The 14,753-nt window shown below is 35.2% G+C and overlaps 1 protein-coding gene across 1 annotated transcript in view; it reads left to right on the forward strand.

Annotated features, from left to right (window-relative positions):
• CFAP47 (cilia and flagella associated protein 47) overlaps positions 1-14,753 on the forward strand; it is a 315,224-nt gene that overhangs the window by 58,668 nt on the left and 241,803 nt on the right. Inside the window, exons 27-32 of the mRNA XM_086766611.1 lie at positions 3,125-3,225; positions 5,345-5,482; positions 7,231-7,462; positions 8,270-8,479; positions 13,757-13,850; positions 14,410-14,550. Of these exons, the coding sequence (XP_086622737.1) occupies positions 3,125-3,225; positions 5,345-5,482; positions 7,231-7,462; positions 8,270-8,479; positions 13,757-13,850; positions 14,410-14,550 (916 nt within the window). The remainder of the gene's footprint in view (positions 1-3,124; positions 3,226-5,344; positions 5,483-7,230; positions 7,463-8,269; positions 8,480-13,756; positions 13,851-14,409; positions 14,551-14,753) is intronic.

Genomic DNA, 14,753 nt, shown 5'->3' on the forward strand with positions numbered 1-14,753 from the left:
ATACAGTATATTTAATGGCCATTCTCCTGTTCTGTGTTCTTTGGAAATATGCATTAGAGAATAAACACCGAAATAGCAGTGGCAATGATGGTTCTTGTAGATAACATTTTTTACTTGCTTTATGAAGCATTATAATACTGAATACACTGAATAATTTAACACATTTAGTAACTTCACATTTGCTAGCAATATAGGTACCCTTCGTTCTAATAGAATAACACAGATTTTTATATTAGTTAAGCTCTACTGCAAATATAGAACAGATACATTGCACGAGATTTATAGCTTTGTAACCTCACTTCATGAATAGTGTTTTAAATAAAAGTGGTATAAGATGATTTTAAGCTCATGCAGTATGTAGTCGTCTTTGAAATCTGTTTGCCATATTTGTATGGAAATATATGTGCTTTTCTGTCTGGTGCGTCATATCTCAGTGCCTGAAATGTGTGTGATAAATATTTAGCTACTAGCACCTTTGTTTTTTTTTCTGCCATTGTTCCTAATGAATGGAGTGTCATCTTTTGAAACTCAGATGAGTTTTTTAGCTGCTGACTTATTCTTCTTGAAGTTTCCTTTCAAATCCCTCTTTTGGGAAAATGCTATATTAAAATACTTAATTATGATTAGTGGACAGGTGGCCAGTAAGTGAGTTCATATTTATTATCACAGAATGGCTGAGTTTGAAAGATCCTCCAGAGATCATCTAGTTCCCTCTTCAAACCCCCTCCTCAAATCAGAATCAGTACTGTTGTCCAGTTGATTTTTTAATATCTGCAAAGATGGAGACCGGACGACCCTCTATGGGCAGGCTCTTCCAGTCTTCAGCCACTCTCATGGTAATTGAAGGCCTAAGCAAGCGGCAAACCTCCCTAGATGAAGGGTCAGGTTGGCAAGTGAGGTCCTCTGTCCCCTGCAGCAGGGATTTACTCACTGCTATCACTTGCAGTTTCCCGCTGCTGCTTCACAGCTCATGCTCAGCCAGCACAGGTGCTTTATTGTCCAATCTTTTTTTCATCTTAAGAACCCTCTGAAGCTTCTAAATTTTGTAGTTAAGAATATATTTGCATTGTGTTTGCTATTGGCTGGGTGTATTAATTTCTCTTACTATAATACCACAGCAGATAAGGAGGCATGCCCCTGTTGGACTGTTAGTAGCACGGAACAGGGAGGAGCAGTACTGTGAGGTCTGAGGCATTTATTTGTACACAGATGTCCTGTAGCAGTGGCTGCTCTTTTCTAGGTTGTGCAGTAGCACCTTTGCTTTGAGTAGTATCACTCACTGAATTTGGGTAACTAGTGAAGATGTACTGCAGTTGTTCTCAAGTACGCTTTTCTGTGTTTCATTACTGTGCAAATCAGAGCATGAATGGAGATTGATGTATGCCCAAATCTCAAATCAACGTTGAGGATGGAGATGGCTGACATGCTCACCTCAGACCGAGAAATCAGAAAATTGACTGAGTCCAATAATAGAGTTACTTTCATATAACTTGAGAGCTATGTCTTTCATTAACCTTCATACAGCTTTCTTCCGTCTCTGCCCCCATTTCTCTCGTCTGAAGTTAATCTAACGTAAGCAGGCAGAGTACTGAGGATTGTCATTTATCACAGCAAAGTCATGAGTTGCAAGTTGACAAACATTTCTGTGTTGTAGTTATTGATCCCGTGTGTCTTTAAATGGCTTGGTAAAGGCAGAAAAAATATTTGACACCCGGTTTGGGCATGTACAAGTGTACATTTTATACATATAGATAGATGTAGCCATCTCTCATAGCCATCTGTCCTGCTGATGTTTTACTGCTGATATTTTTGCTGAATAAAAGCAGAAAGCATGAAGTTAACTAAAATAAATATTACGCTACAAGGTGAAACTAGCCAAGGCCTTTGCCCTGCTCCCAGCCAAGTTCCAATAGGACTGACATGTCCTAAGAACAAACTGAAACATTGCAGGGCTGGATATATTAGAATGTTGTATTAGGAGAGGGAAGTATGAAAGGGGAAAGAAAAGCTACTTTCTGGTACTTTAAAAACATTTATCTTTTCCTTGATTATGTTATTTTATAACAAAGCAGTAGAAGCTAATTATGTCATATTACAAATTGATCTGAAAGGTCTTGTGCTATCTTTAATTTGTGCTATCTAAATTTACATTAGATAGAAATTTATCCTTCAATATGTCATTTAAAGAAAACAGAAAATATTTTATTTTATTCTGCGCAAGGTATATTTTCAGTATGTAGAATTCTCAATATTCTAAAGCAAGATGTTTGACTTATTAAAACATTTTAAAATATTTTTGACAGCTTTTTCAAAGTAGTTAATTAATATTAATGGTAGTTAATAAGTTAATGTGGAGTAGAAAGGTATGTAATGACAAAGAACTAAGCTCAGTTGAATTACTTTTTGGCTGCAATGAGTTAGGAACATACCTGCAGACAAGTCATGGGGATCCATTGATGGCAGTAATTTGCTTGTGGACTGCACCCTGAAAGATTGAGGTGAAGTACAAAAAAAAGATTACAAGGTGGGTTACTACACATTAATATGGCTGCTACAGACAGTACAGATACTCTAATGAACACTGGAGCATGTTAATAAATTTCTATTATATTCTAGCAATTGCAGTCAATATCTCATTGTTTTTAAATTGAATCTATTTATTTCTAAATATGTATTTTGAGATTTTTGTAAAGTCTATAGAATAAATGTTAGATAAAAATAGAAGTTACTTTTCAGAAAAACTTCCCTTCTCAAAAATTATAGGATTTATTTAGCAAGTTAGCAGTCTCCTTTAGGACACTCAGAAAATGCCAGCTCTAATTTTAATTGTTTTTTCTTTTCAGAGAGACAGAGTTCATTTATTTCACAAAATCTCTGCTGACTCTTGGACCTTTAGATTAATGATACTTCCATACTTATAGTAGTAAAACTATGAAGTGGAAATACTATACTAACCACCATTTTGGCATGTGCAATCCCATCTGTGTACTCTGCTGTTGAACCAGAGTAGAGGAGAAAAGAAGTTATCTGGGCACCTTCATTCTGTCTCTTATTCTTGTGCTGAAATATATTGATTACTGTGACTAAATAGAAAACTATAATATTTGTATTTTGTTTTGAACAGGTTCTCAATTCAAGTTGCTGCAACAACAGAGAATTGCCTTCTTACTTTATACCCGTATTTGGCATTTCACCACTCTGATCAACAAATTATCTTGAGAACCAGTAAGCAGTCAACATTCTACCTCTTAAAATTATGTTATGTCCAATAGTATTATCATTTTTTTCAGTGTGATAACAGGAATGTTGTCGTCAAGATAGTATATTTCCTCATTAACTACAAGGGGTTACTGCAATTAGATTTCTAAAGCAGTTTAATAGCTTCTGTTTTCTTGTTGAAAATTAGGAAAACTTGGATAAATTATTAGGTCACGTTTATTGAAAAATATTAGACACACTGAAATATTACAGAATGTTTTGTGAAATTTTTAAAGTATGGGTAGAGAAAACAGCCCAAACAATAGAGAATAAATGAATGTAATTTAAATTGTATTGATAGAGACTGATCGTCAATAATTCCTGGGACAACAGTTGGATATGTTTTGAAGAAAGCAAGTGAGAAGAAAGCCATATAATATTACTATAAAATACAATCATTATTTGCCTCTTGGAAATAGTTTTCAGGTTTCTTTAATTACTGTCCTTGAAGGCTGGAGAGTATAGTCATGTTTTAAGGCCTAATAATAGCCTGCGGTCAGAGACTAGAAATATTTTTATCTGCAAAGTGCCTCTCTGCCTGCCTCTCTATCTCTACATCTCTGCTGTGTCCTTCTCCTCCAGCCCCATCTCTTCCTGTCTCCTGTCCCCTACCTTTCTACCTGCCTCAATGATGTGTAATTTCTTTATGTGTAGCTGTGCTTTTGGAAAGAGATTAGGATCATTGTATAATTCAGGTCAGAAGGGATCTCTAGAGGTCACCTTCTGCTCAAAGCAGGTTCAAATATGGAGTAAATTATTGTATTTCTTATAGTTGTTGGATTCTGATGTACTTTGATGGAATAGACAAGTTTTTCAGTTGGGCAAGTCATTCCTTAGGTCTGAAATAGATCTAGCTTTGAAGACTGTGGATTCTAAGATTGCATTAACTTAAAATAAGTGTGTTACTCGGACTGTCTAAGAGAAAAGAGAACTTGTGAAGAGTACTTGCGAAGTTGAAAAAGGGATTAGCAAGAAGACAAGTAATGCTTGCTTTTTTTTTTTTCATATAGAAGATAGGTATAGGTACCATAGCACAATTAAATGAAGCAGAAAACGGGAAAAAGTATTCTCTCTTGTAAATTTGTGAGGTTTTTTTGTTCATTTGTTTTTGGCTTTTGTTTTATTTAATGACCAATAGATAACTTTTGCAAGCTTGCCTTTTGAAGATGCTTTGTAGGTTTCCCTTGAGGATTAAGCAAAAAATGGAGTGGTGATTTCTCATTAATAATGGTGTATTTCTGTCTTGTATTGATTGCTTATTGGTTTGTTCACACAATCAGTTTTGAAGCAAGTAATTACCGCTAAATTCCTTAAGTCTATTTTATGTGGTTTTGTATAGACTGTTTTGATGTGGAATGCTGTTTAATGTGACCAAATTATATCTATATAACACAGTGGCTTTGAGAGCTATTCAGGAAGGCTTTGCTTCCATGTATCTGATGCTATGCTTGTGTGTTATTTGCTCCAAACCATATGAATAACAATGCCAGTAATCAAAAATTAGAGATAATCACACAGAATTCTTCCTTCTCTTACTGATGTTTACTTCTCTAAAAACTACACTGGGTTCCTCTTCTCCTGTTCTGGAGACTGACATCAGACACAGCTAGCAGAGAGTCCTCTAATCCTATCATAAGTCAGCATGAGAATGTCAGAACATATGTTCTGACTGAACTGATGGATTGATGAAGCATACTTTTGAGTTTGGTTTGTAAACTATGTGTTGTTGCCTCTAAAAGAGCTTGATAATGGTATGCTGAGACTCATTGCAGAGCTGTGATAAAAAAATTAGTTCATGACTTAGAATTCTTGAATTAGCACTGTTCTGATAGGTCACCACACTTTGTAGCAAGTGTGGTGACTCATCTTGCAAAACATACATTTAATGGAAAAAAATCTGGAGGTAATTTTTTTTTGTCCCTACTCTAATGACCAAAGTGAGATTCTAATGAGTCAAATGAGAACTGTTACTTGATTAATTGAAGCATGAAACAGAAAAATATAGAAGCAGATATCCATTTCTAAAATGTTAAAGCACAGGCAATAAAATATTTTCTCATCTGCGGTTTGAAATCTTGTTTTATAGACAGTAAAGACTACAGTAGTGGAGAAGTTGTTCTGCATCCATGTTATACTCCACAATCACTTTCCCACAGTACTTCCTCAAGTTTCTCTGATGCAGCTACTGACTCTGACTCAACCTATGAAGATTCTCAATCATCAGGTATAGTGCAACTGTTCACTTTAAACACTTTGAGCCCTTACAACCACTTTTCAGTTTACTGCTTTAAAGAGAGATGTTTCACATTTGTAATGTTTGCCTGAAATGCTTCTGGATGTATAATCAATGAATATTGAGGAGGCTGTCCTTTCCTATGACACATCGGAAATCTGGCCTAGAATATAGAAGCAGAAAAAAACTCGTTCCTTTTAGCTGACTGAGTGGCAGGGAAATCAGTCAAAACATTAAAAAAAAACAAAAAAAAACCCCAAAAAACCCCCCCAAGATCTAATTTGCAATAACACGTCCATGGAGGAGTCAGCAGAAAAATAACTACTGAACAAAACTAAGAGAGTAATTACTAAAGAGGGCATTGTTCCTGTAGTCATGGACTAACCAACCATATGTACTCTGTAAATATACTATATTCTGCAAAGTTCTAGTTGTACGCTCTGGTTAGACTTCAATATTTTTATTACATTTATGAAGTACAGTATAAGAACAACTGTTGTCAGTGGGGCTCAGTTAAGGTGCTGCTCCGTATGAACTAAGAGTAACAGATCTTCTGTAAGGTTGTCAGGAGACTAGTAGCTGAGGCTGTTGACATCTCTCTTCTTTCAGCTGCTAGTTTTCTAACTAGGAAGTTAGAACAGCAGAAGTTACTGCTACTGTTTCATCACTGTTAGGATTCCACTCTTGCAGATCTGCTGATGTTTGTGTGATCACTCTCTAAGGTATCGCCAAGACAAATAGGGATAGTTAAACAGATTAAATAGTAGCTCTTCACCAACATGAATCATTTTTAATGGAATGATGTAAGAAGAGTTCAAAAGAGCAGCTCGTTTTCAGATCTGAAAAGGCAATAACCTCTGGCAAAGGTGGCGGTGACAAGATGGGGAAAATAATCTTGTCAGTCGGCAGAACTGCACAAACTCAGATCTGACTGCATGATCTTATAAAGGACAGGTCTCTTTCTCCATATTCTATTGTTTTTTTCTTCTTAAACCTTAAGATTTTCTTTAAATTCACTAAGATATTATTTAGTTATATTTTTGCATAATTTAATAAGACATTAAAACTGTACTAAACTGTCTTAAAATAAACCTTCAAGGATGGAATCGTCTTAAGTTATTTGTGCTATGAAGAAAGGTGTTCTTTGTTTTCTTTGTTATCTTTTATGCAATAATATTTTTGTGGATGTTGTTAACAACTAGTTACACATAATCTAAGTTTTGGTTAGGTCAGAATTTAGGAGAGAGAAAGCCTAACAGACAGTAGAAAAGTCCAAAGGCTTATAGATTGGGATATAGGCTTGGTTATAGCTATATAATACCTGATAAACTGTTTGAACACAAGTCCGTTACTGAGCCATGCTATGTGGCTGGAGTGAACTAGCATTGACTACCTCGTAAAGCTATACCTACTGGAGCTGTATGTAAGGCTGTTTCTTTAAGACTGCTGTTTGTGGTTTTGTAAGCCATGCCTGAATTTATTCTTTTTTTTTTTCTCATTGGGTAATAATTTTTTCTTTAAGAGAAATTAGATTCCAAAAATATAATTTGTTCTATTCCTAAGACTTATACATGTCACTTAAATTGCTTATTCCTGAAATAAGATGGTCACTTGTTGTCTGACAGTTTTTTTCATTTTCTGAAAACAATTGTGTGTTAAAAAAAAAAATTAAGACAAATAGACAAAAATAGAGAAGTAAAGAATCTTTCTGTATTTTTTTTTTTGTGTGTATCATTCAGAGTCGGATACTACTTTTGAAAGTGAGAGTGATCAAAAGATGAGTGAAGAGAGTGAATCTGACAGTCAAAGTGACAGGAGAGAAAATAAAATTGAATTATCATTTTTTCCTGATGAAGATAAAGAAGAGTACATCTTCTTTCAGAAAACCCTAACGGCTGTTAAGAACTGGTTCACTCTCTTCGGTTGGTCGAAGGGACAAAATCCTATTTCAATACCATATTCGCTAAGACGGTAATTCCTATCTGCTTGGTGCTAACTTATGGCTACCTAATAAAATGTTAATATATATACAAAAGATATGATCTGAGGAATGTCAACACACTCTAATGCACAGATGTATATTAAAATCGTAACACCTATGTGCCATTTATATGAAAATGTCATTAAGGTGTTATTTTTCATTTTCTAAAATGTATTTCCAAATATGATGCTCTAATATATCATAATGCAGTGTATGTTAAATATACAGTTCAACCTATATGTCACCCTCTTAACTGAAGTTGATTCTCCTTCCAGAATGAACACAATTCTAGCAATTGTCCCTTCATTTGTGGCATAAATAAGTTTTGTAACAATATGTCTTTTCCCTCCCTCACATACTCTGAAGATCACGAAACAGATAGGAAAGCAAATTTCATAATCAACAGTCTTGTAAACACCCTGGAAATATATCAGTCTTAGTGGCATTACTTAGTTGGTCTTATCTAGCTTCCTTCTAAATAATGAAGAAGCCAATCTCCTGGGACGCAAACCCGTAGACATTTATAAACAGGATAGCAATCAAAGTTATTCTTGGCAGAAAGCAGTGATAAACATAAATTTATTTATTATATATTTCACATATTAAATATTCCATGCAGTGGAAAATTATTACGTTATTATGAAAGTTCTGGAAAAAGGAAAAAGTGCTACACTTTTCAACCTTCTTGCTACTGTTTTTACTTCGTGGTTTATTAAATTTGTCATCATGGTATATATATAATGTTAGATAATTTTGTGCATTTAGAAGAATAATATCAGAAGCTTTTTCTTTCTTAGTGATGTGTATAAAGTCCAGATGACCTCTTCACAAGAAAAAGTTTTTAATCAAAACCTTGACAAAGACACCATGACTGTTTATGACATGGTATTCCATCTTAGTGGGCAGTTGTTGCCAGGCATTACATTGCGCCAGTCATTACCCCTTGATCCAGTTGAACGGATGTTACAGCTCCACTGGCAACATTCTACATTGCTTGCTTTCCTTAAGTAAGTACATGTATGATAAAATATGCATGCATGCATCTTTTCTTTCCACGTTTTTTATTGGTGTAGTTCAAACATAATTCCAACTGAACAATATACAGTAGGTTTAGGCTTCCTTTGTACTATATCTTTTGTGATCTATGATTTGTGTATTATAAACTTTTAATTTTTACCAAAGTTATCATCTGCAGTTTCCACTAATTGGTGTCCTTTGGTAGGGTTATATCCAGCACAGGAATTCCACAGGAAATATGCTTCCTTGATTATGAAAGAAGATGACTCAGTAGACAGTCAGATCAGATTTGTCATTAAAAATCTCACTGTTCCACTGATACTTTTTGTCCTGTAATTACTGGCTTTAGCAAAAATTTTGTAGACTTTGTAATCTATTAGTCTTTCATATTAATAATATGCCAAGAAATGGAAGCACTACTGCTGCTGAACAGATTTAGCTATTAGCTGCCTTCACTGGTGATCTTATCTTCTCACATATTACGGAACAAAAGTCAAAGATGGTGCAAATCAAAGCAGTTAATAAAATCTTCTTCATCCTTCTTGACTGTTGCTACTTGTGAAACAGAGAAGAAAATTAACTTCAAAGAAAGTCTAATGTCATGGGAACATGACATTAGAGATCATCAGAAGCCCTGAAACACAGCATCTCTACTGCTTTTTAGCATCCTCAACTAGTGTGCAAGAGGCTGTAAACCCATTTAAAACCTGTCATTTACATACTGTTCTAAATTCAAGCTTTTCATCTGAGAATAACAGACAGTGATATAGCTGTATTTGAACCCAGAATGAGACCAATGCTTGCTGCTCCAACAACACTGGACTTACAACTTTCATCCATGTAATTTTTATTAAAAAGAAAAGCAGAATAGCATTCTTCTGTGATTCATAGATAATAGAATCATAGAATATTTTGGATTGGAAGGGACCTTTAAATGTCATCTGGTCCAACCCCCCTGCAAGGAGCACAGACATCTCCAACCAGATCAGGTTGCTTTGAGCCTCATCCAACCTGGCCTTGAATGTTTCCAGGGATGGGGCATCCACCACCTCTCTGGGCAACCTGTTCCAGTGTTCCACCGCCCTCGTTGTAAAAAATTTTTTCCTAATATCTAATCTGAATTTACCTCCTTCTATTTTAAAACCATTGCCTCTCGTCCTTTCATAACAGGCCCTACTGAAGAGTTTCTCCCTGTTTTTCCTGTAGACTCCCTTTAGGTACTGGAAGGCCACTATAAGGTCTCCCTGGAGCCTCCTCTTCTCCAGGCTGAACAGCCCCAGCTCTCTCAGCCTGTCCTTATAGGAGAGGTGCTCCAGTGTGTCAAATGATCTGGAGGAGCCATTGCAGCAGTGACAGAACAATATCTTTGCCTTTCTTCATTAATGAAGAACAATGCTTACAAACTCCTGTTGTTTTCACAACTTCAACATCTGTTGTAATACTAAATAAAGGGATTGATGGATACATCCCATAGTATATTAAAGGCTAGAGTCATTAGGCAGTGGACTGATGGAAAGTATCTTATCATCATATCCATTGAAAACTCTTACTAATACCACCTTACTTATTCTTCTTCTGAAAGATTGCTGCATCCTTCCAGAGAGCAAGACATTAAGCATGTGATGATATAGAATCACAGAATCATTTAGGTTGGAAAATAAGAGCATTGAGTCCAACAATAAACCGAACACTGCCAAATCCACCAGTAACCCATGTCCCCAAGTCCCACATCTATCCATCTTTTAAATATCTCTGGGGATGGTGCCTCAGCCACTTCCCTGGGCAGCCTGTTTTAATGCTTGATAACCCTTTTGGTGAAGAAATGTTTCCTAATATCCATTCTAAACCTCCCCTAGTGCAACTTGAGGCCATTTCCTCAGGAAAAGAGACTGATCTTCTTTCAGGCAGTTGTAGAGAGCGATAAGGTCAGCTGTGAGCCTCCTTTTCTCCAGACCGAACAACCCCAGTTTCCTCAGCCACTCCTAGTAAGACTTATGCTCTAGACCCTTCACCAGCTTCATTGCTTTTCTTTGGACACGCTCCAGCACCTCGGTGTGTCTCTTGTAATGAAGAGCCCAAAACTGAACATGTTATGGTATGATGATATGATGCTGAATGGTTGTCTAAGTAGATTCAGGAGATGTTCTTATTTATCTTATTGGTATGTTGATATTTTTCTGAGGTCAGAGTGTCAAAAGATTTCTTTAGTTCCAATCCAAGGAAAATCCTTTCTGTTACCTTAGCTCTACTGTTAAGCTGATGCTCTGCTAGGAGAGCAGTCAGGAATAACTTAAAGACATGCTTCCTCTTTTGAATCTTGTTACCCTTATTAACGGTTAAATTTCATTAATCCTTGTATAGGTAGCTGAATTGATCTTTCTCAGTTCCTGTCAAGAGAGATAAAAGTGTCTAACTGCTTTTCAAGAATGGAGCTGATGTGCCTTTCAGAGCCTTTCACCCTTCAGTGTGGGATTTTACAGCCCTACCTCAAATTAATAGAGACTTTAATTTTGGTCTTTTAAGACTGATGTTTCTTCTATCTAGCTTCAAATGTTTTAATATCTCTTCTGTCACTCAGCATTTCATGGATGAGGTCAGTATGAAGGAACCAAAATAACGTAATTTCTCACTGGATGACAGTAACACCTATCATCAGTCATCCTCCAAGTTTGACCATGCCACCCAATATCTTTGAGTATACTAGAAAGCCTTCTCGGCTGTTATCAGCTCTGCAAAACACTTATTTTCTTTGCTCTGATTGTGTTAGGTACTTTGGGCAGACAAGATAAATTCTTAGTGCTTTTTGAATTTGGATAGAGTGGTGTGTACGCTGTGAAGCTTGGAAGTATACTTTTTAATATGACCCAGTTTACTGAGTTGTCGCACCTGAGAGAGAGATTCTCTTTATATCTTATTTACCTCAAGTTTATTTGTTGTAAAATAGAAATAAAAACATTTATTCATAACATTGAAAATGAACAACACAAGTGGAAATATTTCTTCAAGATATAGGTGAAGAAATGAAAGAATGTCATCAATCTACTTAGGTTAAGATTATATCAGAAAAGTATTCCAAAATACTTAATTTTGTTTATATTCTAGCAGCTTCTGGCAAGGAGGCAGTCAGGTTTCGGTCCTTTGGTGTACCTTATGCTTGAAGTTACCCCTAATAAAGTCTGTTCGGGAGCTTCCATCACAATATTAATTCACAGCAGTTTCCTTAAAGAGTTTTCATGGGATACTTTTGGAGCACTCCTAGATAGGGTCAAAGTTTTCTTCTGGTGGAGCCTGATGGCTCTTATGTCCAGTATTCCCATTGAGACTTTCCAGGGAATCTTGAATCTATCCTACGTGATGTTAATCGCATACTTTAAAATAAAGATGAGTTTTGGTGTAAGTGGATGCCAACCCCTTTTGCTAAGCATAGCAGGTGTTTCCAAAGTGGTTTTTTGAGCAATTTGGAAAACTATTTAGTAGCTAAATTTTAATAAAAGCCTTCGGTTTTACTGCATTTTGTCTGTTAACTCACTGATGTATTCAGAGCAGAATTGAAGCAGGTCAAGGCTAAGTTCAGTGCCTCTGTACACAGTTACATCGATGACTGATGATTGATGAGGTCTGATGATTGGAAATGAAGTAGTAATCCATAACAACCCTAGTAAAATGATAGAGGTTGCCATTGAAAAGCAGTTCTAGCTGAACTCCTGTGCTTATGTGTATTTGATGCTAGATGATTAAACTGATGCTTACTATGCGCTTAGCATTACCACGTCCTGTTAGTTTCTGCCTCTTTTATTTTGTTTGAATCCTATCAGATTTCTTAATTGTTCCTGATTTAGGGATATTATTTTCCTACTTGTGCATTTTAGGATCACCTAGTATATTTGCATTTCTTCACAGGTTGTTATTTAAGATTAAGATAAACATCTTTACTATGATGATGCATAACATTGTTATGTAGCTTTTCTGAGGATGAAAACTGTATATTACACCTATTCCCATATATCTACCAAGTAAAAACATTTAAAGACAGATAGGACACCTGATATGATAATGTTGTGTAACTTCCTTCTTTTATCCTTTGGGAAGAACTGAAGTTTTAAAGGGACTTCATGGGACAAAGTCTATGACTTAATGGAAAATAGGAATTTCAGATATTGTTAGTTTTAGAACCAGACTAATAACTTGATGCTATTTTGGGTACTTGATTAAAATAGTTGTGTTTTGAAAATCATACTAGATAATTGTATGAAACATGAAATTTCAATAATCTGAGAAGATAATGTCATTATGTAAAATATGGAGACAAAAAAAATATGCTGTTACCAGCAAAGTAAAATTCTGTAGGAAGAGAAATAAGTTGTCATTATTCTAATTTCAAACTGTGGTCTGTGACTTTTAATGTACAAAGTAAATTGGATTTGGACTGTATGGTACCAGAAAAGTATGATCGCTTCGTTTGAATGACAGACTGGTTATATAACGAGAAAAGTTCATGTGATTATTATTCACATTAGCTGTGTTAAAAAGAAAGAGAACAATGTAAATCTAAATACACTATTATAAGCTTTCTGACCTAAAAGTCAAGAAACTTTTCTGCTCCCCTGAGAAAAATAAACCTCAGTATTCTTTATTATTTTCCCCTGTTTCCAGCAATATTTGTTTAAACTGTGTCCTTTGAAATAAAAAAAAAATAGTCTTTCTTCACTTGGAAGTTAACTTCTTTTGGTATTCAGTCTAATGAAGTTGCCTTTTGTTACTGCAATTACTTTTCCTATTGCATTTATTAGTCACTTGAGAGCAGATGGCAGGTCAGTTAAACAATTAATAGCGTTTTGAAATACCTTTGCTTACACTCATAAGGCCTCTTATAACAGACCTGTAGACAGCTAAAAGGATCATAAAGTTTTAATTCTACTAATGTTATGTAACACTGGTCCTTTGACTTTCACATGGAAACGGGTATTATGTGTTTTGATGCTTTTTGATGTTAGAAATCTCTTATGAAGCAGCAATTCTCATAAAGAAGCCAGTCTGCCCAGAGTTGTACATGCTTTTACCATTTAGTTGTAGGCATAGAAATCGAGCATCAACTTCATAAATAGAAACTATCTAAAGTAGTTAATGGAACTGAATTGTTAGTCTGAAGTGTACTCAGATAGAACTCAGAAAATTTACACATAGGTTGAACAAGTTGAAAAACCTGGACTGGTCTTAAAAATAATTTTCTTACTTACTTATTAACTTTTCCTACTTTATGATTTCAGAAGCCAAGGAGCATATCTTCCTCATGTTATGCCAGAATTTCTGCTTGAACCTGATGATTATAAGAAATGGATTGAAGTGCAAACTGTACTGAAGGTAGGTTTGCGGTTTTTTTGTGGTTTTGTTTTGTTGCATTTTTTCTTGTCTTTTTAAACAAAGACTGTATGCTTAGAGTCAGTCCTTTGAAGACTAATGGAACTCCTCTGTGGACTATGAGTATTCCTACTGTGGTGGCTGTTTTGGATTGTATAAATCTAAGCATATGCATGAGATTTAGCAGAAATTTAAACTAACACCAACATGTACACCCTCCTCCCTTGTTTTTTCTCTTCCATTCCTTCCAATATCAGTAATAACTGTGATTAATTTCCAACAGATATATTTTCTCAAAGTAGAATTAATTTTATTGCTTTCTACTGATTTTACAATTTAAAAAAAATATCTTATCTTTGTCCTGATTGCTGCTTTCAACTGTATTGCGCTTCTTATTCCTGACATAGTGGCAAACTGTAAATGGTTCTAGCCTGATCACTATTGCACTACAGTAGAAGTTATCAGTCATTTATGCCATTGATTCATTATTGTCCTTTCGTGAATTTTCTATCCAAACTGCTGAAATGAATATTGAAAATAAATCCTATTCCTTTATCTGAAGGGTCGCATGGCTGAGTTGAAAAAAGATGATGTGAAAAATTCAGATATATTTAGTGACAAGCATCTGTTCATTCTGGAGGACAGAATATTTGAGACAATGAGCAAACGAGCTTGGACAGATGTGCTACTGCAGGTGTACAAGGTAAATTTCAGATACATTTACTACTTAAATTCTGAAGAACCGATGGCAAAAAAAACCTTTGTTTTGAAGATCTGTGATATATTCAAGGTTTTGGTTTTTTTTTTTTTCCAAACAGATCTTTAAAATTAAATACTTCTAAGTATTTTATTTCTCTCTAACACAGAAGAAAAAAAATGAATGAGAACATTTTCATTTTCTTAGTT

The sequence above is a fragment of the Chlamydotis macqueenii genome, chromosome 1, assembly GCF_036417535.1.
Source record: "Chlamydotis macqueenii isolate bChlMac1 chromosome 1, bChlMac1.mat, whole genome shotgun sequence".
Taxonomy (NCBI): Eukaryota; Metazoa; Chordata; class Aves; order Otidiformes; family Otididae; genus Chlamydotis; species Chlamydotis macqueenii.